Source organism: Lepidochelys kempii, chromosome 6, assembly GCF_965140285.1.
Source record: "Lepidochelys kempii isolate rLepKem1 chromosome 6, rLepKem1.hap1, whole genome shotgun sequence".
In the NCBI taxonomy this organism is placed as follows: Eukaryota; Metazoa; Chordata; order Testudines; family Cheloniidae; genus Lepidochelys; species Lepidochelys kempii.
Genome location: NC_136385.1, coordinates 31,890,334 through 31,916,829, shown reverse-complemented (window position 1 = coordinate 31,916,829; position 26,496 = coordinate 31,890,334). Strand labels below are relative to the sequence as shown.

Sequence of the window (26,496 nt, the reverse complement as noted above, 5' to 3'; positions counted from 1 at the left end):
AATCTCACAATAAAAAGCTTACCAAAAGAATAATTGCCTTTACAAGGCAAACTTTTAGCTATCATAGAATCATAGAATCTCAGGATTGGAAGGGACCTCAGGAGATCATCGAGTCCAAACCCCTGCTCAAAGCAGGAACAATCCCCAATTTTTGCTCCAGATCCCTAAATGCCCCCCTCAAGGATTGAACTCACAACCCTGGGTTTAAGCAGGCCAATTCTCAAACCACTTTGAATTAAGCAGCATGTTTTGGGGGTTCAAAGTTGAAATTATGACAGAATGCCCCTCCTTAGCTAGGCATATTTTATATAACTTAATACAAATTTATATGCCTAAAAGACGTTATGGATGTAGTTATGGTCTCATCAAATGCCACAAATGCCTAACATGGTGGCAATGTCATATTCATATTAGTGGAGCCCTGGAATTTTATCTTACAAAGCTGAAAACTGAAAATATCATACCCCCTCAACCCACAAATCAGTATTTATATTCTGAACAAGAAAAGCACTCCTCCAGTATTTGACAATGTAGAAAGCAGAATATGTTGCTATATGTTTCACACATCTGCTTTTCTTAAATCTCTCTCCAATAATTATACTGCACAAGAGCAAGTACTGTAACTCTTGACTGGCTTTGATTAAAGCTTACAGCCACTTTTACTCCACTAGGTTACACATATTAAAAAAAACCCCCTGATTTAAACCTATTCATGCACAAGCTCTCAATAATCACTCAAAAATATGTAGTTTTTATATATATTCAAAATGTAATTTAATTATAAGGCAGTTAAAACTCATGTAAAAAGTTAGAAAATCTTTTTTTAGGATTCAAAGGGGAAAATACGTTTTCTTACAAACACAGCGCTCAAGACGCAATCTTCTACTCATATTCAACCAGGACTGATTGCCATAATATATTTTATACTTACACAATATTAATTTCAAGATATTGTTATATTGGTAAGAAAAAACATCAAACCATTATTATGTAGCAATATGTTTATTGGCTTTGATGTGGAGACATTAAAAAGGCATTTTATATAACAAATAAATCCATGTCCTATGTTCAATATTTAAAATGTCATACTACACTTGAGAGGTGATGAATTTAAAAAAAAACCAGTGCATTATATTAAAATTAGAGTTACACATACAATGTATGTTTAAAATAGAATGTTACATACTGTGCAGCAATTAAACTAATTACATATTTAGCTGTTTACCATCTTGGCCACTAAATAATTGTAAGGCTGCAAACAAGCAAATGTGCTATCAAACATGCTTTTGTGTGTTGGAGCCCTCTAGATACAGGAAGAGATCTCTATGAAACAAATCAATAGCTAAAGGAGATCATTTTAATTCCTTATAGCAAGGAACAAGATGGCACACAAATTTGTACATAAAATATTCATTAAAATTGTTAAAGGAGTATTATGAAATGTTTAAATTAGAAGAGTGCAAATATATTAGCGTTGTACATTAAAAGTTCAGGTTTAGTTTTGCTAACTAAAACATGAAAATGGCAGTGATATCAAAATTGTGCATTTCTGCAAATTTGTGATTGCAAAATGCAGGCCAGCATGGACGAATGTCTCCAAGAAGTGTACCCATATTTATTTGATGAAGTAAACAAAGATAATTGGGTTGTAAATTAGTGTTTCTGAAGGATTCTTAAGAAATGGGAATAAAAAATTGAGTAATATCAAGGGATTTAGAAGTGCTAATAATTGACACACAGCTACTAAAATGCAATTAAGCCTGGTAAAAATTGAGTAGTCTAGTTAGAAATTATTTTGAAATAATTAGAAACTTTTTACTTCTTTTAAACAAAAGAAGGAATTAGGTATTATGAGTGACAATTCTAAAAGCAAGAGATCTTGTGCAATGAATTAGGTAAATAAGGTGATCATTCTAAGGCTCTAGTGAACCAAAAGAAAAATACATTTTAAAAAGGAAGGCTAGCATTACAGTGGCTGTGACATTTACAGTACATCCTTCGTTTGATACCATGACATGATCAGATAACTTCACCAATTAGAATTGCTTTGGTTAGTGTCCAAAATGTATAATTAAAAAATTCTGTTCAGTACAGCATTTATTCTCAAACAAAAAAAAAAATCCTCTTCTTCAGCAACTGAACTTTGAGCCTCATTAAAATATTCCACATTTGAGCTTTAAAGAATAATTTATAATAATTAAAACACATTAACTGTTGCATAAACTTCCATTAAATAGGATTAGATCTTAAAACTGATTATCAGTTTATTTATATTTTGTCAACACCTCATGGAAAAAACCTTGGTTTGCTATCACCATATATATCTCCTAATCTAGTTATAAAGATTTTAAACACACTATATAAGAACATTCTAAAAGGCCCATTCTGTCATAAGCAATCTGAAAGGTGTACAAACTTCATTTTGCTTTCTAAATACAGTTCCAATCAATAAAAACAATTTCTGTCTCTGAAGTCATTTCAATATATACTATTCTCTTCTTGCCACGTTGTTCTCTGACCAACTTACCTGCACAACCAGCTACACAGACTGCAACTATTTGTTATCAAAAATTGATCATTTGTTATTCACACTCTTGAAACAGGTATTACACTATAGTATATTTAGAGTAGAAGTATCATGCACTCTCAGGTGAAAGTGCTTCCTAGAAATATGACAGATCATATTTTTAGTTTAGTCCTTTTAAGGCATGTCTAACATACTGAGCCTATGTCTGCAGAAACGGGCCGGATGAAAGACCGAGATGAAACAGACTGTCTTTCTCCTTGGCTAAGAGTTCTCTTGCGTTCACGAACTAATGCCTTCTGATGTCGCTTCATTCTTTCTAGTTGTTCCTCAGCACTCATCTTGAATCTTTGGTGGTCTCCAGAGTATAAGCGTTCCAAGGCACTCTTTGGTCTCTCCTGTTAAAAGTAATCAAACCATATGTTGTAATTAATACTTTATAAGTAGTATACTAAAAAAGTTAACTCTTCCTCTATTTCTCAGTGTAAATCAGTTGATTTTATCCTATTGTCTTTTAAACTATTTTGCGTATTTTCAACTCTGCTGTCATAAATATAAAGGGAAGGGTAAACCCCTTTGAAATCCCTCCTGGCCAGGGGAAAGCTCCTCTCACCTGTAAAGGGTTAAGAAGCTAAAGGTAACCTCGCTGGCACCTGACCAAAATGACCAATGAGGAGACAAGATACTTTCAAAAGCTGGGAGGAGGGAGAGAAACAAAGGGTCTGAGTCTGTCTGTATGCTGCTCTGGCCAGGGACAGAACAGGAATGGAGTCTTAGAACTTTTAGTAAGTAATCTAGCTAGGTATGTGTTAGATTATGATTTCTTTAAATGGCTGAGAAAAGAATTGTGCTGAATAGAATAACTATTTCTGTCTGTGTATCTTTTTTGTAACTTAAGGTTTTGCCTAGAGGGGTTCTCTATGTTTTTGAATCTAATTACCCCCTGTAAGATATCTACCATCCTGATTTTACAGGGGGAATTTCTTTATTTCTATTTACTTCTATTTTTTATTAAAAGTCTTCTTGTAAAACACTGAATGCTTTTTCATTGTTCTCAGATCCAAGGGTTTGGGTCTGTGGTCACCTATGCAAATTGGTGAGGCTTTTTATCCAACATTTCCCAGGAAAGGGGGGGTGCAAGTGTTGGGAGGATTGTTCATTGTTCTTAAGATCCAAGGGTCTGGGTCTGTAGTCACCTAGGCAAATTGGTGAGGCTTTTTACCAAACCTTGTCCAGGAAGTGGGGTGCAAGGTTTTGGGAAGTATTTTGGGGGGAAGGACGCGTCCAAACAGCTCTTCCCCAGTAACCAGTATTAGTTTGGTGGTGGTAGCGGCCAGTCCAAGGACAACGGGTGTAATATTTTGTACCTTGGGGAAGTTTTGACCTAAGCTGGTAAAGATAAGCTTAGGAGGTTTTTCATGCAGGTCCCCACATCTGTACCCTAGAGTTCAGAGTGGGGGAGGAACCTTGACATCTGCAATTTCTACTAAGGTAATAAACACACTGTATCATTAACTAGGTCCAAGGCCTTCCTTTGTGAATCTGTACCAAGTTCAGTGAGTCGTTCCAACTCTGTCTCTTCTTCTTTGTATTAATCCCATCAAATGGGGTCTGTTCTAGAAGGGTTCTCCCTCTAAAGTACTCTGATTGATCCTCTATCACACCACATTCCTACACTTCTTCCCGTATGACATCCCACCACTTCTTCTTGGATCAGCTTCTTTGTCTTTTTCCTTCACTATTGATCTGCTGGACCCTCTTACCCACAAAATTGTCGGGACTGTTTACATGACCAAATCATCCGAGCCTGTACTCCCTAATTTTTTCATTTATGGTGTTACTTCTGTCTCTAGGCATGCCCAATCAGTTTAGCAATGTGACTGGTAGGAGGCCTTACTATGACAGCTGTAAAAAAATTTTTTTAAACAGTTTTCCATTCCATGGGTGCTATCAGAATCAGCTCCTGTTACGCAAAATACATCTGCACTCAGCATATTGTCTATCGAGATCCAGACGCTTGTCACCAAAATATTTATTTAAAGTTACCTTGGCGCTATCTCTTTGAAATGTTGCATACGATGAAATGGTGGATGTTTGGTGCAGTCTGGAAGTTGATCCAGATAATCCTTTACAAAGAAGCAAAACAATGCTCAAGAGACAGATAACAGGTGGGTGTTTCAAAAAATTGTTTTACATTTTCTATTATATATTTTTGTTACAGTTCACGTCTCAACATTTTCAGCCAGGTAGGGCAGTAATGGGATACAGGACTTTCACATCTAGGTCACCAGTCAAATTCATTCTATGGTTCATAGTGATTAAAATTCAGTACCATCTGAAGACAGTTTGGAAGCTCATGTAAAATGAAAAGTCTGTAGCCTCAGTCCCGTAACAAGTGTTAATATAACCAAACTACCAGCAAACCTGACCCAAAATGGTACTTACAATCAGAGCAGAGGGACAAGGACTAAATGGAGATAAAAACTGAATTGCCCCTACTCTTTCCTCTAAGGTGGTTCCAGGACTGGAGGTGGCATAGGGAAAATTGCACTAACTCTGCTTATGCTGTATCTGTGACGTCTTCATTCTCTAGGGCTGCCAATATGGCGGAATAGATTCACTTTAAAAAAACTCTACAATTTAAGCCATTATGAACATAAGAAATCTTTTGGGTCAGACAATAATTTAAGAGCTGTTCTGACAAACTAATTTTTTCTGTTATGGTACACTCCCACTTTCTAACAAAAAACGGGAACGGTTTTGTAGAGGCTGATTATTTCTATGGCAAAATTATCAAAACATTGCTTGATATCATTGTTTAGCTAACTTTAAGATAATGACTCAAACAGCACCCCTAATCTGTAACAAATACACACACCCCATACATAATATGTCAGACACAGAGTACTTTTTAAAAATGGTCAATTCTCTGGCTTACCTCTGGTAGGTAATGTCTGGTATCCACTGTCAGAACCTATGAAACCAAGTGAAGTTTGGCTGAAGTCACCATCTATTGTAGCTAATTCAGGTTCACTCATGCATGAACGGAGCTCTCCCTACCAAGAAAAATATTCATTTGATCAAGTGAGACCACAGATTTCAGACAAATTAAAATAGTTTTCTTAGAGCCTTTGTGTTTCCAGGTTGCCATATAGCTGTCATTCCATAAGCAGTCTGTATACTATAAAATGTATCAGAGCAAAAAACTTATAAAGGTCCATAAACTTTAAAGGCTGTGGCTAAGTGACTGCTCACCCTATAATCACCATTTACATATTGTCCCAGTTCTCGATCTCTCTTTCTTTCATCTGACTGACGTTTCAGGCCTCGCACTGATGTGTGCCTGATGACATTGGCTTCCCTTGGAAGAGGTGGAACAGCTGGTGGGTGATCATCAGGATTGTAGACCTGAGGGAGAGGAGGTCTGGGTGGTGCTTCATCTCCCTGGTAAAAGGTAAATAAACTGAGACTCAGCAAATAATATGCTATGAAGTTTAAAACACACTTTCTCTTATATTCTTGGAGCTTTAAAGGGTTATTTTAACTACTGAAGAAGGCTCTGTCTTAATACATAACAAAATGGTGAAGCATGTTCCTCATCCTACCAACTAACGCATATGATTTACATGTTATCTACTCAACTTCTTCAAGCACTATCACTCAGTTCCTTTATAGAATCCTAGAAATATAGGGCTGGAAGGGACCTTAAGAGGCCATCTAGTCCAGCCCCCTGCAATGAGGCAGGACCAAGTAAACTTAGACCTTCCCTTACAGGTGTTTGTCTATCCCAGTGGTTTTCAATCTTTTTTTCTGGTGACCCAGTTTAAGAAAATTGTTGATGCCCGCGATCCAATGGAGCTGGGGATGAGGGGTTTTGGGTGCGGCGGTGAGGGCTGCAGGGTGAGGCTGGGAATGAGGGGCTCAGGGTGTGGAAGGGGGCTCTGGGCTGGGGCAGGGGTTGGGGTGCGGGATGGGGGGTGAGAGCTCTGGGCTAGGGATGCAGGCTCTGCAGTGGAGCCAGGATCGGGCTCTGGGTTTGGGTGGGGCCTCAGGGCTAGGGCAGAGGATTGGGGAGCAGGGTTGGGGCGTGGGCTTACCTCTGGTGGCTCCCAGTCAGCAGCGCAGCCAGGGTGCAGAGGCAGGCTTCCCGCCTGTCCTGGCACTGCAGACCACACTGTGCCCCGGAAGTGGCCAGCAGGTCTGAATCCTAGGTGGAGGGGCGCAAGCGGCTCCACGCTGCTCTTGCCTACAAGCACCACCACCCCCAGCTCCCATTAGCCGGTGCTCGGAGTGGGGGCAGCGCGTGGAGTCCCGTGGCCCCCCTGCCTATGAGCCAGATCTGTTGCTGGCTGCTTCTGGGTAAGGACTACGAGTTTTACTATTAGTTTTTACTGGCCAGCCGCCAGGGTCCCTGGGTGCTGAGCAAGGTGACCCAGTGCCTTGCATTCCGCGACCCAATACTGGGTTGCAACCCGAACTTTAAAAACCACTGGTCTAGCCTGTTCTTAAAAACCTTCAACGATGGGGATTCTACAACCTCCCTTGAAACCGACTTCGGTGCTTAACTATTCTTAGAGTTAGAAAGTTTTTCCTAATATCTAACCTAAATCTCCCTTGCTGTAAATTAAGCCCATTACTGCTTGTCCTTCCTTCAGTGGACATTAAAGTAATTTAATCTACACCACATTTCCCTAGTTTGCTTATGAGAATGTCATCTGGGATGGTATAAAAAGCCTTACTAAAATCTAGATATATTACATCTATAGCTTCCCCTAATCCCCTAGGCCAGTAACCCTGTCAAAGGAGGAAATTAGGTTGTCTTGGGATGATTTATTCTTGACAAATCCATGTTGGCTATTACTTGTAACCCAATTATCCTCTATGTCCTTACAAATTGATTGTTTCATAATTTGTTCTAGTAACTTGTCAGATATCCAAGTTAGGCTGACTGGTCCTCTTTGATCCCCTTTTTAAAAACAGATACTATGTTAGCCCTTTCCCAGTCCTCTGGGACCTCACTGTTCCTCCATGAGTTCTCAAAATAATTTCTAATGGTTCCGAGATTGCTTCAGATCATTCCTTAAGTTCTCTAGTGTGAATTTCATCAGATCCTGCTAACTTGAATACATAGAGCTCCGCACAACTCGGAAATCCCTCTATTTTGTGCAATATTTGCTGGTGAATGCCTTCCATTTTCACAATTAGAACTACATGTGAACCTTGTTTAATGAAAACACAATGCTAGATGCAATATGCTCAGTGTCACACCCCAAACTGTGAACAGATTCACGGCAATTTTAGAACCTGAGCCCAAGTTTCTCCTTACCAGGCTAAATTCTGTAATGTGGCCTGGGCTTCACATTGATAAGGAAGCAATTATTTATAAAATGTTTTCACATATAGCATTAGATCCTCAGATATGATGGTGGCAAGAGCAGGAGACAGATTTACACTCAATTCATGGTAGCAATACTTACAACTTTTGACTTTAGCTTCACGGGTGACTGAAGAGGATGCTCCACTTTTTTCAGCTGTTGTGGTTGAGACTGTGTTCTAGGCTGAGTATAAGGCTGTGGAAACAGCCTAACCTCCAAAGAGGACTTAACAGGACTAGATGGAGGAGTTCGCTGAGTCAAAAGTTTGCTCTCCATAGTTGTGAGAGAAGTTGATAATGAAGGCACTTTAGACTGAGAAAATGAAGGCACTGTTTTTCTTTCTATGGCACAAACAAGTAAATAAGTGAAAAGTTGTGTGGATGTTATATCTACATCATGAGCGCACACTTTTCCCACAAGAACATCACACAAAATAATAAGCAGTATGTATCTATGCGCTGGCTTTTGAAAAACCTTAAACTTCCCTCATTATTCTGACTATAGACTACATTTTTAAGATGTAAAAACCTATGATGTTATGGCTATGCCAAAAAACATCCAGATGCCTAGACACAGATAGGTGTCTATAGTTGTATTTTAAAAATAAATTAATACCTATGAGCTCCATGATCTCAAAACAAATTCACACTCTGTTTATAGGTAAATGGTGTTAATAAATATACTCTTATGCATATGCTACAATCTACATAAGACATCCAACTGACTTCCACTTCCCCAACCTACTGGCTCTTTTCTGGGAAGTCCAACAAAGCGGACGAGCATGCAGTCCATATACACCTTCTCACTTCACCTTTTCCTACGACAGAAGGCTGTTTGTTCTGTCTACCAACCTTTCCCCACAATGGAAAACAGTGTGAAGTGCAGGCAGTGGAGGGGGCAGGACCAAGTGGAAAATGCAGACAGACTGGGGGTGGGAGGAGTTGTCAGGTGGTGGGCAGGAGAGCAACTGTGATAGTGAGTGTTATGAAGATTAAAACGATTTTTTCTGGTTTGGCTAATTTATCCCCTTGTTTGTTTTCTTATGCCTTGGCATTTCTTGGTTCCATCAGTAAGTACAAAAATACCTGTGAGGAAGGCTGATGTTACTGGGATAAGGGGACTCCCAACACAACCAGCAGCAGGAAGTACTGGAAATTCTGTAATAAATGATGACCTCAAGACTTCTAGCCCAATTCTGCACACTCAAGAGATTCAGATGAATTTAGATATACTTTAACATCTTTACTCAATTTCTCTTACCTGGATTTTTTATAGAATCTACTATGACTTTGTAGTTTGCTTTATTTGCACTTAGGCCAGCTGTAACATCTTCAATTCTCCATAAATCTTTTTGCATTTGCGATTTTTCCTAATGTTTAGTAAGAGGAAAGATTTTAAAAATCAGTTCAATCCCAAGTTTTCGTCAGTTTAATTTATTATAACTAGTTTGAACCAAACATTTTAGTGACACTTGAACTCAGGCTGCATAGCTTGGAAAGATTATAGGAAAAAACTGGGCATAACACAACTGTTAGCATCTTAATTCAGCCAGTTCAAAATTATAAGAGTCTTTTGCATGACTATGCTGGTGGGAACAGAGTACCATCCAGACAAGAGATCAACTACGTAGTTTTACATATACATTCAAACAGAAATTGGCTTCCTTATGACCCTGGTGCCTATCCCTAACTATGACGTCAAAATATATCCAGTTTTTCAAAGTTTGCATGAATGCCTAGGAATTTGGAAGTAGGTTAAATAATTATCTGAAGTAAGAGCAAGGATTGAGACCTCTTGCTGCTGTTGATTCACAACATGCCCTACCTATAGGTGGAGCCATAAGTAATGCACAGTGTTTCCCAACGTCTGAGGAGGAGTGAGGGAGGTGAGGGGAGCACAGACATACCTCTCAATTGTTCTCTAGACTCTCAGCTTTAATTTAAAATAAAAAGATAGTCTCTAGCTTTTAACCTTCAGAATGTAAAACAAGTAAAAACCAAACCATGTAAACAGGCCTGGGTTTACAGAGAATCTGAAACAGCTCTGAGGTGTGAATTGCCCCATTCATTTGAATGGGTACTATCTATAATACTTTAAATGCCACCACTGTTAAATATTTCATTTGTATTATGAAGATTTATTCAATCTACTCTGAGTGACCACTGATTTTGTCACAACTGACAGCTAGGATGAGGAAGAGGGGAGTTGGAAGCAGTCACTCACACCGTTTTCTTTACATGTGTGGCTTGAAGCTTCACAGCAGGACAGTTATTACACTCATAGAATCACAGAATATCAAGAGACCTCAGGAGGTCATCTAGTCCAACCCCCTGCTCAAAGCAGGACCAATCCCCAACTAAATCAATCATCCGCTTCCTGTCTCCCCCCGACAGACAAGCCTACCAGACCCCAGAAGAGAAGGATAGTCAATACCACCCACAGCAGCACATCTCCTAGCCCCCGCACTGTGTAGGTCATGCTGGTTTGTTATCCATTGTTTGTAAAATGTAGGGGAAGGACATACAAATTAACAACACATGGCAGCATTAAAAGGGAGTGTGGCTGGTTCCATCTTCCTGAAGAGGGGCTCAGCTTTCTAGAATTAGGAAAACACCGCTATAATGTATTACAGCCTATGGGGAAAGCTCTAAAACTTATTTAACCGAAGCCACACTGGCATGGACCTGTTGCATGCTGAAACCTTGCTGAACTTTGTTCTGAAAACATAACTTTTATAGACAGCAACCACCACTAACCTACCACTAGACCATAACAGGACCATCTGTTTTCCTCCCATTTCCTGTCTCCTCTTCTGTTTGTTTTTGGTTGGGGAAACTGACATGACAATTCACAGCTTTGTAAGAAAGCTGGCAATGTCCTGGATGTAGTATCTTTAACATCTCCATGATTGAACAATAAAGTTAAGAAGTAGAATTAAATTTGCAATTTTTCCTGTACTTAGTGAAGCAGAAGGGTCACTAAGAAAGCTAAGCCTGAGGCCCATTCAAAAGAACCTGACAGCACTCACCCATCATGAGGGCAAAAAATAGCATCTAATTAATCCATATAACATAGCATTGCCTTGGAAGAAAAGACAACTTTATTACTGGCTCCTAAACCTCCTAGCACTAGTGAAGGGAAATAAATTGCTTCACCTTTGCTTTCTTGGACCAGGAAAGTATATTCAGTCAGGCTATGTATCAGAAAGTAGAGTGCCAAGGAGTCAGACAACGGAGAATGTTATTTGTTAGTAGTAGACTCATAGGAGAAGATGGAACATTTATTGAAAGATTATCAAGACACAAACTAGACAATCATACTTGTTCAACTTCAACTTCCTGAGAAGAATCACACTGCAGGATATTGAGTGATTGATTTACAACGAACTCATCAAAAGGTAACCAGTCAGAAAAACTTTGAACCAACTCAAAAAATGCATCTTCCATCAGTTCTGAAGTAGCATACAGAATAAGGAAGAATTTTTAATGTTATTTCTAGATAATAGTTAGTCCTGCCTTGAGTGCAGGGGACTGGACTAGAAGACCTCTCAAGGTCTCTTCTAGTCCTATGATTCTATGATTCTTCCCATTACTTAAATCTTGACGCAAACAGACTAGGTCTAAAAGAAAAGGAGTACTTGCGGCACCTTAGAGACTAACCAATTTATTTGAGCATAAGCATCCGATGAAGTGAGCTGTAGCTCATGAAAGCTTATGCGCAAATAAATTGGTTAGTCTCTAAGGTGCCACAAGTACTCCTTTTCTTTTTGCGAATACAGACTAACACGGCTGTTACTCTGAAACCAGACTAGGTCTAGAAAGTTAAACAGTTGAATATATTTTAAAGTATGAGCAGTCAAAGATTAATGTTTACAAAGAAGATGTAAATATACTTTATGTGCAAGGCAAGAAAAGTTGGTTTGAAGAAATAATCTCCTTTAATTTTCCAGCACGGAACCATAATTTAGAGTGACAAAACTACAGGATAAACACTTAAGTGAGAAGCTAAAACTCACCAAAAACCCACATCTGAGTTCATTTCAGCTTACCCAGGTCCCTCCCATTCAGCAAAACATCATCAATCACCATTCTAAAATAAAGATTTCACTTGAACAGGCTGCCTGAACCCTTGAGTTCTTAACCTTCTGATGAATGAACATTTTATGCTAGCGTTCAGTATCAACTCTTCCCTCTAGCAACTTGAAATCTATGCCTTTATTAATATTTGATAATGTTCCATAAGGACCACTTTTTTAAAATAAAATAAAAGTATACAAGATGGTAGATTAACTGCTCTGGAGCCTAAATTGCTCCATACAGAAAGAGGAAGATTTTCAGAATCACTTTTGATTTTGGGTGCTTCAATTTGAAACAACATTAAGGTCCATGATTTGGACATCAGGACTTTCTGAAAGTCAGGCCCCTTCAACATTTTTAAATTGAGCACCCAAAACCATTTGTCAAAAAAAAAACACCCCACCCCCGAATGACAAAAGTTTTAATGACGAAAAGTGCTGGTGTGGACAACGCTTTGTCTGCAGGAGCTGCGCTCCTGGCAACGAAGTTACCGCCCCTTGTTGGAGGTGGTTTTATTTTGTTGCCTGCGATAAAAAGCAGCTACACAGCGCACCTTACAGCAGCACAGCCACACCACTAAAAGATGTGCAGTGTAGACATAGCTATATACACCGAGGTCTTTCTTATCTTCTGTCATTTCCAGCCAAGGCTCCCCCAGCTTATAGTAGAAATTCTTGTCATTAATCCCTAAGTGCATGACCTTGCATTTTGAAGTATTAAATTTCATCTCATTTCTATTACTACAGTCCTCAATCCAATTCTTCCTGTATAAAATATTCCAATTTTCCCCTGTATTGAAAACGCCCCTCAACTTTGTGTCATCAGCAAATTTCATTAGCACATTTGTACTTTGTGTGCCAAGCTAATTAATGAAAATATTAAATAAGATTGGTCCCAAGACCAATCCTTGAGGAACTCCACTAGTAACCTTCCTCCAGCCCAATAGTTCTTTCAGTGCAACTCATTCTTCACTGTAGCCAGTTCCTTACCCACCTTACAATTATTGTACTAATCTCCATCTTAACTAATAATATTCCATGTGGGACCATATCAAATGCTTTATTAAAATCCACATATATTAAATCTCTACCGTTCTTCCCTTGCCTACAAAATTCAGCTATCTTGTCAAAGAAAGATACACCAGACAGGCTAGTCTGGCATGATCTTCTTTGATGAACATAGGGATATTGACATTGGGAAGAGAAGATGGTGGACACCAGAACAGAGCTGTGTTGATGCAAAAACTAAAGGCAAGCCAGGCTCTGATTTCATTTAACTCAGTATCTTCTTGTATTCTGAAGGTGAGATACAATCAAATCTGTGACAGTTATGATAGTACAAGTATATGAACCGACCTTAGCAGTACCCAAGGAAAAAATTGAAGCATTTTATAACTATCTACGGGAAACTATATAAAAAGTTTCAGGACAAGACTTGTTATTGATGATGGGAAATTTCAATGTGAAAACAGGATTGGACTGGAATATCGTACAAGAAGATCTGGAGGATCTTGAAAATTGAAGTAAAAGAAATGGGCTGAAATATAATAGTGCAAGGTCATGCACTTCGGGACTATCAACAAGAATTTTTGCTATAAGCTGGAGATGTATCAACTGGAAATGAGAGGGAAAGAAAGAACGGGGTGTACCAGTTGATCACAGAATGACTACAAGCTGCCAATGCGATGAGGCTGTGAAAAAGGCTAATGCAATCCTAGGTGAGGTATTTCCAGTAGACATAGGGAAGTATTATTGTCATTATACAAGGCACAGGTGAGACCTCATCTGGAATACTCTGCACAATCCCAGTATCCCAAGTTTAGGAAAGATCAATTCAGACTGGAACAGGGTGCAGAGAAGGCCTATTAGGATGATCAGAGGAATGGAAAGCCTACCTTATGAAAGGAACTCAAGGAGCTTGGCTTGCTTAGCCTAACCAAAAGAAGGTTAAGAGGAGATATGGTGGCTCTCTATAAATACATCAGAGGGATAAATACAGGGAGGGAAAGGAGTTATTTAAGTGCCATTTTTGATGCAAAAAAGGATACAAACTGGCCATCAACAAGTTTAGGCTTGAAATTAGAGAAAGGGTTCTAACCATCAGGGGAGTAAAATTCTGGAACAGCCTTCCAAGGGGAAGAGTAGGGCAAAATACCTAACTTGTTTCAAGACTGAGCTTGATAAGTTTATGGAGGGAAGAGTATGATGAGACTGCCTATAATGGCATGTGACCCATCTGTGACTGTTAGTAGCAAAAATTCCCAGAGGCTGGAGATGGGGCTCTAGATGGGGAAGGCTTTGAGTTACTATACAGAATTCTTTCCCACATGTCTGACTGGTGAGTCTTGCTGACTTGCTCAGGGTCCAACTGATCTCCATAATTGGGGTTCAGAAGGAATTTCTCCCCACATCAGATTGGCAGAGACCCTGGGGTTTTTTTGCCTTCCTGTACAGCCTGTGGCATGGGTCAATTGCTGGTTTAAACTAGAGTAAATGGTGGATTCTCTGTAACTTGAAGTTTTTAAATCATGAGTTGTGAACTTCAGCAACTCAGCTAGACTTTATGGGTCTATTACAGGAGGACGTGTGTGAGGGTTCTCCAGCCTGTGATGTACAGGAGGTCAGTCTAGATCAGGGGCAGGCAAACTTTTTGGCCTGAGGGCCACATCGGGTTTCCAAAATGGTATGGAGGGTATGGAGGCTGTGCCTCCCCAAACAGTCAGGCATGGCCTGGCCCCCGCCCCCTATCTTATCCTCCCTGCTTCTCGCCCCCTGACAGCCCCCCCAGCACTCCTGCCCCATCCAACCCCCCCCCCCCCGTCCCCTGACAGCGCCCCCCCCCGACTCCTGCCCCATTCACCCTCTCCCTTTCCCCTGACCACCCCGGACCTCCCGCCCCATCCAACCCTTTCTCATTCAAACCCCCTGTTCCCTGCCCTCTGACCGCCCCAACCCCCATCCACACCCCCTCTCCCTGACCACCACCCCAACCTCCCCTGCCCTCTATCCAACCCCCCCCCCAGCTCCCTGCCCCCTTACCGCGTTGCTTGGAGCACTGGTGGCACCAGGACAGGCAGCTGATGGAGCCACCTACGCCACCCACACAGCACAGAGCACCAGGTCAGGCCGCGGCTCTACAGCTGCGCCGCTGCCCAGAGCATTGTGCCGGTGGCGCAGTGAGCTGAGGCTGCGGGGGAGGGGGAGCAGCAGAGGAGGGGCCAGAGGCAAGCCTCCCGGGCCAGGTGCTCAGGGGCCGGGCAGGAGGGTTCCATGGGCCGGATGTGGCCCGCGGACCATAGTTTGCCCACCTCTGGAATAGATGATCACGATGGTCCCTTCTAGCCTTAAATAAACTTAGACTTGTCGACTTTAAATACATAGAATAGATTTTAATTGAGTACAAGGTACTAAAGTCAGAAATGGTTACAAGAGAAATAAAGATAAAAACACTTTCTAGTGCTAAAACTTAACAAACTTGACTTGGTTCAAGATAAAATACTTACCACATGCTCCCAGAAACAGGGCTGACCAAATTTCAGGTCAGGATCTTTCCAAAAGTCAAATGGCTACTTCTTTTGTCGTCTTAGTTGAAAGCGAGATAAATAGGGAGATACCCCTTGGGGGTGTTTTTGTACTTCATGTTTATAGTCCAGTCACCCTTTGAAATGCGTTTTGCGGAGGGTTACCCCTAGATATAGTTCATTGCCGCTGTGAGGTTGGAGTCATGGAGTCTTGTGGTGAAAGGTTCCATGCTGTTGGTTACTAAAATATATATTGATCTGTTTTGCCCTACTTCTTTGACAAAGAATGGCCTCTTGACAGCTTTGAGAACTGGCTAGAGGCATCAGCTTGTCCGCTGCCTTTGAGAAACAAGTTTATCCACTCCCCAGACTTGTCTGGTAACCATATTTCAGTCATAACTTCAGCTTATGTTCATAATTTAACATATAATGTTGCTACATACATTTCATCAGGATATTATTGACCAGTTAGTTATTAGTTTTCATATGATATCTCAAAAGGGCACTTTTTGTACAAGGATTATTACAATAGTGTGTAGGGTGTAAATAGAGCAGTGCATTCAGTCACACCAGATATGAGGAAAGAATACAAAGAAGCTGTGAGGAAAACATTCTGTCTCTGTTGAATGAAGAAATGAGACATGGAACATGAGTTGAAGAGAAATGGAACAGTGTTAAAAATAGAATTACAAGTGTTGAGCTACAAGGTGAAAATGAAGAAACCAAGGTGGATAATAGATGAAGTGCTGCTGTTGAATGACAAGCATAGGAAGCTGAAGGAGAATAAAATAAGAGGACAAGTCTAAGAGCTAAATACAATAGGCTGACCAGAAAGATCAAACAGAAAGCAGAGAGAGACGGAAACAATTGAATACGCAAACAATGTAAGGAAGCACAAGAATACACAATGAGAATGTGATATGGGGTTGTATCCTAAATTCCCTGTAAGCTGTGCGGCTGCTCAGCAGCCTATTTAGTGCCACGCAGGCGCTCAGGAAACCCGCCCAGCAGGGACCTGCCATGGCTGGGGAAGGGGCACCCCTCCCCCGGCCCCAACTCAGCCTTGGACCTGCCGCAGATAGAGGAGGGACAGTCGGAACCTAGACCCAGCCTGGACCTGCCACAGTCAGGGCAGGTGCTAATTGGTCCAAATCCTCACGCCAACTCAGGCGCCGTTTGGTTTGTATTCTCGCACCTCATCGTGGAGAGGGCTCTGATTGGTTTAGAGCCATAAAGGAGCACGGACTATCAGGCACCTTCTGCTGGTCCAGCCTTCCCATTCCAGGACGCAATGTGTGCTGGGACTTGTGGTCTGTGCTGGCCCACATGCCCTGGCTCCGGAGAGAAGGCTTTGTGATTGGTTCTCAGTGAGCGATGAAAGGTCATTGCTAAGGTAGAAGCACCAGTGGGCAGACTGGTCTTCCCTCTCCTGACCCCAACCCAGGCCCCGGTCTGACCCTGCCGCAGCTGGGAGAGGGGCACCTATCCCACGGCCCCAGTCCTGGAGCTGCCTTGGGGAGAGAGAGCTGGGGGGAGTCCTCTCTCCCTGCCATAGCCCCGGAGCACCCTCCTACACCCTAAACGCCTCATCTCCAGCCCCACCCCAGAGCCCACACCCCAACTCTCTGCCCCAGCCCTGAGCCCTTCATCCCTGGCCCCACGCAGAGTCCGCACCCCAACCTCTGCCCCAGCCCTGAGCCCCTCGCCTCAGGCCTCACCCCAGAGCCCACACCCCCAGCTGGAACCCTCAGACCCCTGCACTCCAACCCTCTGCCCCAGCTCTGAGCACCCTCCCACACAATGAATCCCTCAGTCCCACCCCCACCACATGAATTTTGTTATGCGCACCAATATGAAGGTGATGTGTCACACATCACCTCCATATTGGTGCGCATAACAAAATTCATTCCGCACATGTATGGGAAAATTAGAGGGAACACTGGTTGTATCACAAGGTAAGAGAACTGAATGGGACATATGAAATGGAGATGTTGGTGTGAATGACAAGCGCAGACGAATAATTGAGGACGAACAAGCGAAGAAAAAATAATGGAAAGAATATTTTGAAGAGCTGTACAATGCGAACAACACAGTAGATGAAATGATCCTGGAGAAGCTTCCCAGCACAAACAAAGGAGAGGAGATACTGGAATTCTTAGAAGTTGTATTAAAGATGTTCATAGAAAGTTTGAAAAAGAAAAAGGCTCTGGGAAATGACAACACAACCACAGAGGTTGCAGAATTGATCAAGGAGGATTTACAAAGAATAACTGACAAGGTAAACTGGAAAAACAGGAAATTCAGCTTGAAGATCAGCATGGAGAAGACAAAAATTATGGCAATGGGAAGGTAAATACCAAACTTGGAGATAAAGATCTAGAACAAGTGGAAAAATTTGTATACCTTGGAGGACTGGTATTGAAGAATGGGAATTGTGAAGATGATGTAAAAAGAAGAATTGGACCAGCTGCTTTTGCATTTGGAAAACTCTGCAAGATTTGGAAGGCTAAAAACAAAAGTCAGCGTATGTGAGACAACTGTCATGCTAATACTGCCATACAGGTCGGAATGCCGGAGTATGAAGAAAGGCCATGAATGAAAGATTTTGACTGCAAATATGAACTGGTGGAAGGGAATACTGAGAGTTTCAAGACAGCAGAAAATAAAAAAGGAAGAGACAGGAAAACAGCTTTGGAGAAATAATGCTGTTACAGAAAGTTCCAGAAAGATGACTGCGACGGTTTGGACAGATGTCAGGAATGGACCAAGAAAGGATATCAGAAATGGCGATACGTACCTAAGGGCAAGACACTCAGAACAGAGGAAGACCAAAGATGAGTTGGATAAACATGGTAAAGAATGACATAGAATGAAAATATTAAAGATGAATGAAGCCATGGAGCTGGCACAAGATAGAGAGTGATGGAAAGACTTCACTCCGCCCCATCGTCGCTGTTGACCTGACAGACAAGAATGAAAGAAGAATTTCATGTTCATAAAAGATAAAGAAAAAACATGGAATGGGAGGGAGCAGGAAGTCAGCTTGGGAATTAGGTTAGACAACTGAACTAGCTACTAGGAAACCCTGCTTCACCCACTTCCCATGTTAATGTCAATGCCACTCTCTATCCATGTCCTCCCTGCCACACAGGGCATCTTAATCTTCTGAGTCGGGAGTCCTGCTAAGTTATCAGATCAAGGGTCCTTCTGTGAGCCAGTAGAGGCTCCCCTGGGGAAAATGCTGCCTTCATAGTCAAACTACTAGCAACTCAAACAATTAGGATGGAATTCTCCCTGTCCTTTCCAACTATTGGGAACAGGGTTAGGATATGGAAGGAGGGCACAGGAAGAGTGTATAATCAACTACAATGTACAAACCCAGTTCCTCACTATATGTTCAAATACACAACTGAAACTGTGACCTTGATGAAGTGTATTCTGAATGGACATATGAGCAGTGTTAATTTCCTTGGGTTTTTTTGTTTTTGTTTTTTGTTGTTTTTTTTTTTTTTAGTTGATAGGACGTGAATTTGGGCAACTTTAACTCTAAGTTAATGAAGTTTCTTTGGTATGGTATGTTATACAGTTGACTTCAGTTTAATAATATTCTGGCACTCAAAGCTACCCAGACATCAAGGTTGAGAAATGACCTCTTTAGAAGCAAGGGAATGGAATTTAAAGAAGGATGATAAATATAAAAAGCTTCTCAAACCCATAATTTGATAGAAGAGGTTTAGTTGATAACAATCAAAAGAAACAGTCTAATTGATAATGGGACAGACGTACAGTGTAACCAGATAAGAATTTTAAAATATAACTGCTGTTTTCTTTTGGTAGGAAATATCCAGATAAATAGCCAGGGATTTGAATGAAAACTCTAATTGTTGTTGTTGGTTTTGCTTTTTGGTTTAAAATAATGCTTTGTAAAGATAAATGTAAAAAAACCCTCGACAACTTACCTTGTTCTAAGGATAAAAAGCAATAATTACAAACAACAGGTATGTAGAAAAAATCTGGCACGACACATTGAGTTTTGCAAATAAGATGACATATGAAAATAGCGCTTCTCTGCATGATTCAAAATTAAATAATTGGTTTAAAATCCAGATGTCTTTCAATCACTGATAAGTTCTAAACAATTGTTTCAATTTACAAGGGATGTGCAGAGATAACCATCCACTAATATCCCAACATGACAGAGAACAAGGAAGGAAAATAGCACGTCTGTGACTGATGCCCTTAAAAGTGGATAGATGAATCAACGAAGACAGATCAAATAAATGGAAAACTAGGAAGTCCAGCATAGACATAAATTAAAAAGTTATTAATGTAAAAAATGACAGTATCTAATAATATACTGACAAATTCGCACAGACACAACATTATGAAAAACATTTACCACACTAGAAATAAAGCTAGACATCTCATTGCTATGTTACCATCATTTTTCCACTTTACGAGCCAAAAGAATGTATGAAACAAACAGGCATTAGTGGAAACTTCAGGGTTAAGAATGCCAGGAGTCGGCAGCATTTAGGAATTAAACATATAGCAAATGAATATCTTCCTAGATGTTTATCCTAAGTTCAGGAATAACAAGGATCGGTTATTAGCAGTTTCAAATACCTGCAGCTGTAAATACAATACCTGAATCATGGGACATTGATTAGGATAGCCTTGCATGAACAGGATGATTGGAGTTACTTCCAAAATTTAAAATACCACACTATGGTGTTAGTAAATGGTGACTTTTTAATGGTGACCCCTCCACCCCCTTTATGTATGTTCTCAAAGAGTTTGCATTAGTACTAATGCCCTGCCAGTGGATTTCCCCATATTTTTTGCCAGGTAATGTTTCAAACTTTTTTTTTCCACTTCTAAATTATAGATGTTGACATTTTAGGAAACAGAATTTTTCTTGGGTTTAGTTCTCTTTACTCTCCAATATTATTGTTAGCAGAATCTCACACTCTAGGTTTCAACCAAAGGTTAATTCTCCAAGAAGAAACTTCTGCAGAACTTCTAATTATTTTTCTGTTACAAATATCAACCTATGTCTAGTGCTTCTCCATTAGACCCTTCTTTCAAGCATGTCTCCCTGCTAAGGACTATATTTATATGGCATGTTTAAATTTCCTGTATCAAAATTAATTTAAAAACAAAAAGACAAAAGCAAATGATTGTTTCTGTATCTAATATTAAAACTAATATGAGATTCTTAAATACATGTTTCATTCAAGATAGCTAGGTACGTTGAGGTATAGTTTGCTTACTTTGGATACATCCAGCAGGAGCAGCAGGCAGGGAAGACGGCCAGCATACCCCACACAGAACAAGCATTTGGAGACTTCCTCCCAGGAGTTAAATCATTTTAGAGTTCAGACAAGATCTCAACAATAGTAATTTAATACCTGAAAACAGACTCACCTGAGGAAAAAATGATCTGTTCATCTGTTCCTGTAAGGCTTGCTTCAGCTGGTTCACATCCTTTTCCAATTTCAGATATTCATTCCAAGCATTTTCCATTTCCTGTTGGCAAAGAGAAAGGTTTCAATGCAACCCTACGATAAGCAATAAAAGGTACACAGCACTCTATCTTTCAGCCAGTTAAACCAATAAGCATGTTCTTAACTTTAAGAATTAGGTTGTTCCATTGAAAAAAGAAAAATGATCTGTTCTGAACAGAATGTAATGATATGAGCCTAAATGCTTTACTGGGTTATGGCCAGAGTGCTCCACACCTTGCAGGACAGAGTCCAAAATCTTTAGTTAGAAATTTTTTGATAATATGCGAACACAGAATGCTGTATTAGTTATTTAATGACAAAGCAGGTGTTCAAAGGAATCTAGGCAATGATATGAATTCTTGAAGGAAGACCACTTAAATTTCAATACCCTGTTCACTTTACTTCTGTAATGTGTAAAACTGAACATACTATTTTAAGAGAGTTCTAAAATGTGGGTACAAATTCACCCCGAGTCGGGGCCAACAGAGAATCCTTAAATCATTTACATTGTGGCTAACATCTGCAGCTGTACATTCTTCTATCTAACTCAAAATAGTGGAAGATAATTTGATTTTACACACCTCTACATAAATTTTCAACACAGCCTGTAAAACAGTGCATTGTCTGCAGACACAAAACACTGCATACGTGCATGTATATGACAGATGTTTTAATTGACCTGACATATACATACAAGACTTATGAGTACAATTTTAGAGGCAGTTTTCTAAAAACTGGCCTCATGTGCTGTAGGAGTTAGGGATTATATGGCTGAGTACAGAGTGGGTAGGTGGGTTTAAAATTTCCCTTTTTGTGTGGCCAATTAATGAAACATAACATTAATTTGATGTGGTGCCTTTATTAAAGTTTATTCTTATTAGGTCGCGGTAACTAAGAGAGAGAAAATTCTGGCTAATACTCCAGGGTAAGACCCAACTCCTTTTTTCTCCTAGAAAAGTTCCAGGGAATCTAGTTCAGCATTTTTCAAACTTCAGGTCGCGACCCACTTCTGGGTCACAGCATGTCAGGCACTGGGTCACTCTGGTCAGCACTGCCGACTGGATTGTTAAAAGTCCCATCGGTGGTGCTGCCCAGCTAAGGCAGGTTTGTGCCTACCTGTTTTGACACCGTGCTGCATCCTGGAAGCGGCCAGTAATGGGTCCAGCTTTTAGACGGGGGGCCATGGGGCTTCACGCGCTGCCCTCACCCCTAGCACCGGCTCTGCACTCCCATTGGCCAGGAACCGGGCAATGGGAACTGGGGTGGGGGGCAATGCCTGAGGGTGAGAGTTGAGCGAAGCCGCTTGCACGCCTCTGCCTAGGAACCAGACCTGCTGCTGGCCACTTCCGGTTGCACTGCTGACCGGGAGCCACCGGAGGTAAGTCCGCACCCCAACCCCCTGCACCAAGCACTTGCCCCAGCCCTGAGCCCCCCCAAAACCTGGAACCCCTTCCTGCACCACAAACCCCTCATCCCCGGCCCCACCCCAGTGCCTGCATCCCCAGCCCAGAGCCCTGACCTCCTCCTGCACCCCAAGCCCCTGCCCCAGCCCAGAGCCCCCTCCCACACCATGAACCCCTCATTCCCAGCCCATCCTGCAACCCGCACCCCAACTCTCTGCCCCAGCCCTGTGCCCCTCCCATACCCCAAATCCCTCATTCCTAGCTCCATTGGGTGGTGGGCATCAACAATTTTCTTCAACTGGGTCTCCAGAAAAAAAGTTTGAAAACCACTGCTCTAGTTTATACTAGGATAGCCAGTGGAGTCTGGAACAAAGATTTGCAGTTAAGACTTCCATTAAAAAGACAGATCTGCATGATTTGCTTTCACATTCTGTACATTATCTAAATTGGTTTGTAGGATTTAACCCTATGTCTGAAAAGTAATTCATTTTAGTCTAGTGCTTAGTTTAGCATTTCTTTGGAAGTGCTGAACACATACGGTGGATGCCTTGGATATTTCAGCCCGAATATGAATGAGGTCCTCTTGCAAAAGTCTCTGCTGGGAAGAAATTTTTTCTGCATGCTGTGGTTGGTCTTTGTACAGTTCCATCTGTCTATGCAAAACCTCCAAGACAGATTCCAGCTGGTCCTAAAGAAAAAAAGGAAAATAGCAATAGACTTACATTTGTATGGGTCTGTACTGATTTACTACTGAGAATATGAAAAATCTTGTCTACCTCTCATGTCTTTCCTCTAAATCACTAGGATCACAGATTTTCCTTTTACTGAGAGAACAAAGAAGGAAACTGATTATTGGAAGGTGTGAAGCTTTGGGCCATCACTGTAGCAAGAGTCAGTAGCAACCACTAAGTTGCAACACAATTCCCATTATAAATCCATTTTAGTGTTTGCACCTTTCAAAAACATTAACCAATGGGAGTGAAATTTTTCATGTTTAATTTCTGTGCAAACGGTAGAAAGAATTTTTTTCTAAACTGCCTCTGAATTTATTCATACCTTTTGGCAGAAATACCAAGCTGTAGTACAGATTAATTTACCTACTATAATCAGACATTAATTTTAATGAGCACATTTAATTTCAGCAGCCCTAGAGTATGTAGGTAGGGCTCACAGCTAGTAAAATGTTAGTTTTATACACACACAATGAAAGGAAGAGAAGGGAAGAAAAGGTCCTTTTGTTAATGTTTATGTCAAGGCTCCTTCCCCACTCTGAACTCTAGGATACAGATGTGGAGACCTGCATGAAAGACCCCCTAAGCTTATTCTTACCAGCTTAGGTTAAAAACTTCCCCAACGTACAAACTTTGCCTTATCCTTGAACAGTATGCTGCCACCACCAAGCGTTTTAAACAAAGAACAGGGGAAGAGCCACTTGGAGACATCTTCCGCCAAAATATCCCCCCAAGCCCTACACCCCCTTTCCGGGGGAAGGCTTGATAATAATCCTCACCAATTGGTACAGGTGAACACAGACCCAAACCCTTGGATCTTAAGAACAATGAAAAATCAATCAGGTTCTTAGAAGAAGAATTTGAATTAAAGAAAAGGTAAAAGAATCACCGCTGTAAAATTAGGATGGTAAATACCTTAGAGGATAATCAGATTCAAAACATAGAGAATCCTTCTAGGCAAAACCTTAAGTTACAAAAAGACACAAAAACAGGAATATACATTCCCTCCAGCACAGCTTATTTTACCAGCCATTAAACAAAAGAAAATCTAACGCATTTTCTAGCTATATTACTTACTAACTTAACAGGAGTTGGAAGGCTTGCATTTTTGATCTGTTCCCGGCAAAAGCATCACACAGACAGACAGAACTCTTTGTCCCCCCCCACGACCCCCTCCCACTCCAGATTTGAAAGTATCTTGTCCTCTCGTTGGTCATTTTGGATCAGGTGCCAGCGAGGTTACCTTAGCTTCTTGACCCTTTAGAGGTGAAAGAGTTTTGCCTCTGGCCAGGAGGGATTTTATAGCACTGTGTATAGAAAGGTGGTTACCCTTCCCTTTATATTTATGACAGTTCACTATGTGAATTCTAAATGGGATAGAAACAGAAGGAAGGAAGAAGATTGGGAGGAGGAGTAAGAAGGTCCTAGCAGCAAACAGGTCAAAGAAGTTACTACAAGTTTGGTTGAAACCTTTGGAGCTAGAACCTCAACTGTTGTAAATTGGCTTAGCTACATTGAAACAACTCAAGATCTGCTCCCCTCCGCCCCCTTTGTTATAGCCTTTTTCATAATGCTACTGCAATCATATTACCTACAATGGTATTTAAATATAGTTTTTGTTAGCACAAGTTTTAATACGTTGCTAACTGTGATAACACAGTTGCCTCTCTGGTGAGACTTTTTTTAAATTTTATAACTGTGTTAAAAAAAATGATAGAGATTGAGCCCTTTCCTTGACCCAGCCCCGTGCCATCGTCAACTTAAAAAGAAAAACAAAACTATTCTCAAAATGTGCATTCATCAAAATTTGTAATAGAGGGCACATAAAAATAAATGTGAGTAGTTTTAAAATATGCATTATTGAAACTTTTTTAAAACTATATTTTCCAAATACATTACTCATCTGTAATACTCAAAACATACCATTTTCATTCTTTAATAAAAGAGTTGTATATATTGTCCAAAGTGAAGTATTACAATATTGGTACATTACAATAATCTAATGCTTGGTTTGGAGTCCCAAAAGCTTGAATAAGAAACGTTAAGGTTTGTCCAAGAGAATGTGTTAATTATTATTATCATTATTAACATATAAAATTTTCAATTGTATTTACTTTATTTTCCTTAAGGGATCTTATTTTGTCTTCCAAGTCCTGTAGAATCCCGTCCTGTTCACAGAAAACGCTTAGCTTGACCTACCAATAAAACCATATATATTTAAGTTAGATTTAAAAAAAAAGAAAGAAACCCTTCTTCCGTAGCACGATTTTCGTTTTCATTTGGATCAGAATGAGAACAATTATAGCGTAACAGAAACAGCTAAATGCTAAAGGAACTATATTTGACAGGGTTTTGAATTGATGTTTGATACTTACATCAATATCACTTTCTGCAATCTTGACAGGTTTTGTACTTCGTTCTTTTAGTATATCACGCCCTGTCACCTAAAAAGAATAAGGTTTAACGATATATTAGACTGGTGGCAAAGTGAAATATAATTATGCTTCATTGATAAAGAAAAAGTTTTGTTATATGCTTTAGCCAACACACTATGTGATTTACCGACACTAAAAATAAATGTTAAAGGGCTTATCCTTTGAAATATAAGAAATTTTAGATAACTTGTAGAACTTGTATAAAAGTAACATATCAATATTATTTTCTTCATGAAAAGAAAATGTACAACTCTAGAATTATTACAAAAAGCATGCCATATCAAATATTTGAAATATGACAATGGTACATCAATATCTAATTCCAAAGGATTACCAACTAATTAAATTAGGCTATTTAATGATGTGATAGAGTGCAGATACTGAGTAGGTGAGCCTGCACTCTGATCACTTAGAGGCTAATTAGTGCCCCAGGAGAAGCTGATTGTGGTTAATGAACTCAACTGGCCAATCAGCCCAGGGCTTAAAGAAGGCACAGGAAGGAAGTGCAAGAAAAGAGGAGCAAGAGGGGAGAAGAGAGGAACAGGGCTAGCTGGGGTTAAATACAGAGGTTTCAGACTAGGGAGACCTCTGTTCCCCTCAAGTCCTGCTGAGAGTGCCTAAAACTTGGCAAACACTGTAAATAGGTGGGAGCATGGGGGACTGTGGTGATATTGGTGAAAGGGCCTTGAAATAAAGCTTCACTGAGAGTACACCTGGAGGTGCAGTTTCTGCAGGTCAGAAGATGGGGGCGGAGCAGGACCCGTGACAAATGACAAGTGCAATTGTGTCAGATTTATAATCAAAGGAAACATCAATCCCATTTAGTTACAAAGTAAGGCCCCTATCCTACAAAACTTTTATGTATGAGTCATCTTCATTGAAGTCAATAGGACTATTCATGTTCCTACAGTTAAACACGTGCATA

The 26,496-nt window shown here is 40.5% G+C and overlaps 1 protein-coding gene across 6 annotated transcripts in view; it reads right to left on the bottom strand.

Moving 5' to 3' along the window:
* Positions 1-26,496, bottom strand: part of PLEKHA7 (pleckstrin homology domain containing A7) — a 275,441-nt gene that overhangs the window by 14,006 nt on the left and 234,939 nt on the right. For all 6 annotated transcript variants that reach the window (XM_073347396.2, XM_073347398.2, XM_078853183.1 and 3 more), the window contains 10 exons: positions 25,512-25,580; positions 25,251-25,331; positions 22,944-23,093; positions 20,923-21,024; positions 9,160-9,268; positions 8,002-8,240; positions 5,780-5,968; positions 5,463-5,580; positions 4,571-4,650; positions 2,722-2,922 (listed from right to left, as the gene is read on the bottom strand). In XM_073347396.2, coding sequence (XP_073203497.1) covers positions 2,722-2,922; positions 4,571-4,650; positions 5,463-5,580; positions 5,780-5,968; positions 8,002-8,240; positions 9,160-9,268; positions 20,923-21,024; positions 22,944-23,093; positions 25,251-25,331; positions 25,512-25,580 — 1,338 coding nt within the window. The remainder of the gene's footprint in view (positions 1-2,721; positions 2,923-4,570; positions 4,651-5,462; positions 5,581-5,779; positions 5,969-8,001; positions 8,241-9,159; positions 9,269-20,922; positions 21,025-22,943; positions 23,094-25,250; positions 25,332-25,511; positions 25,581-26,496) is intronic.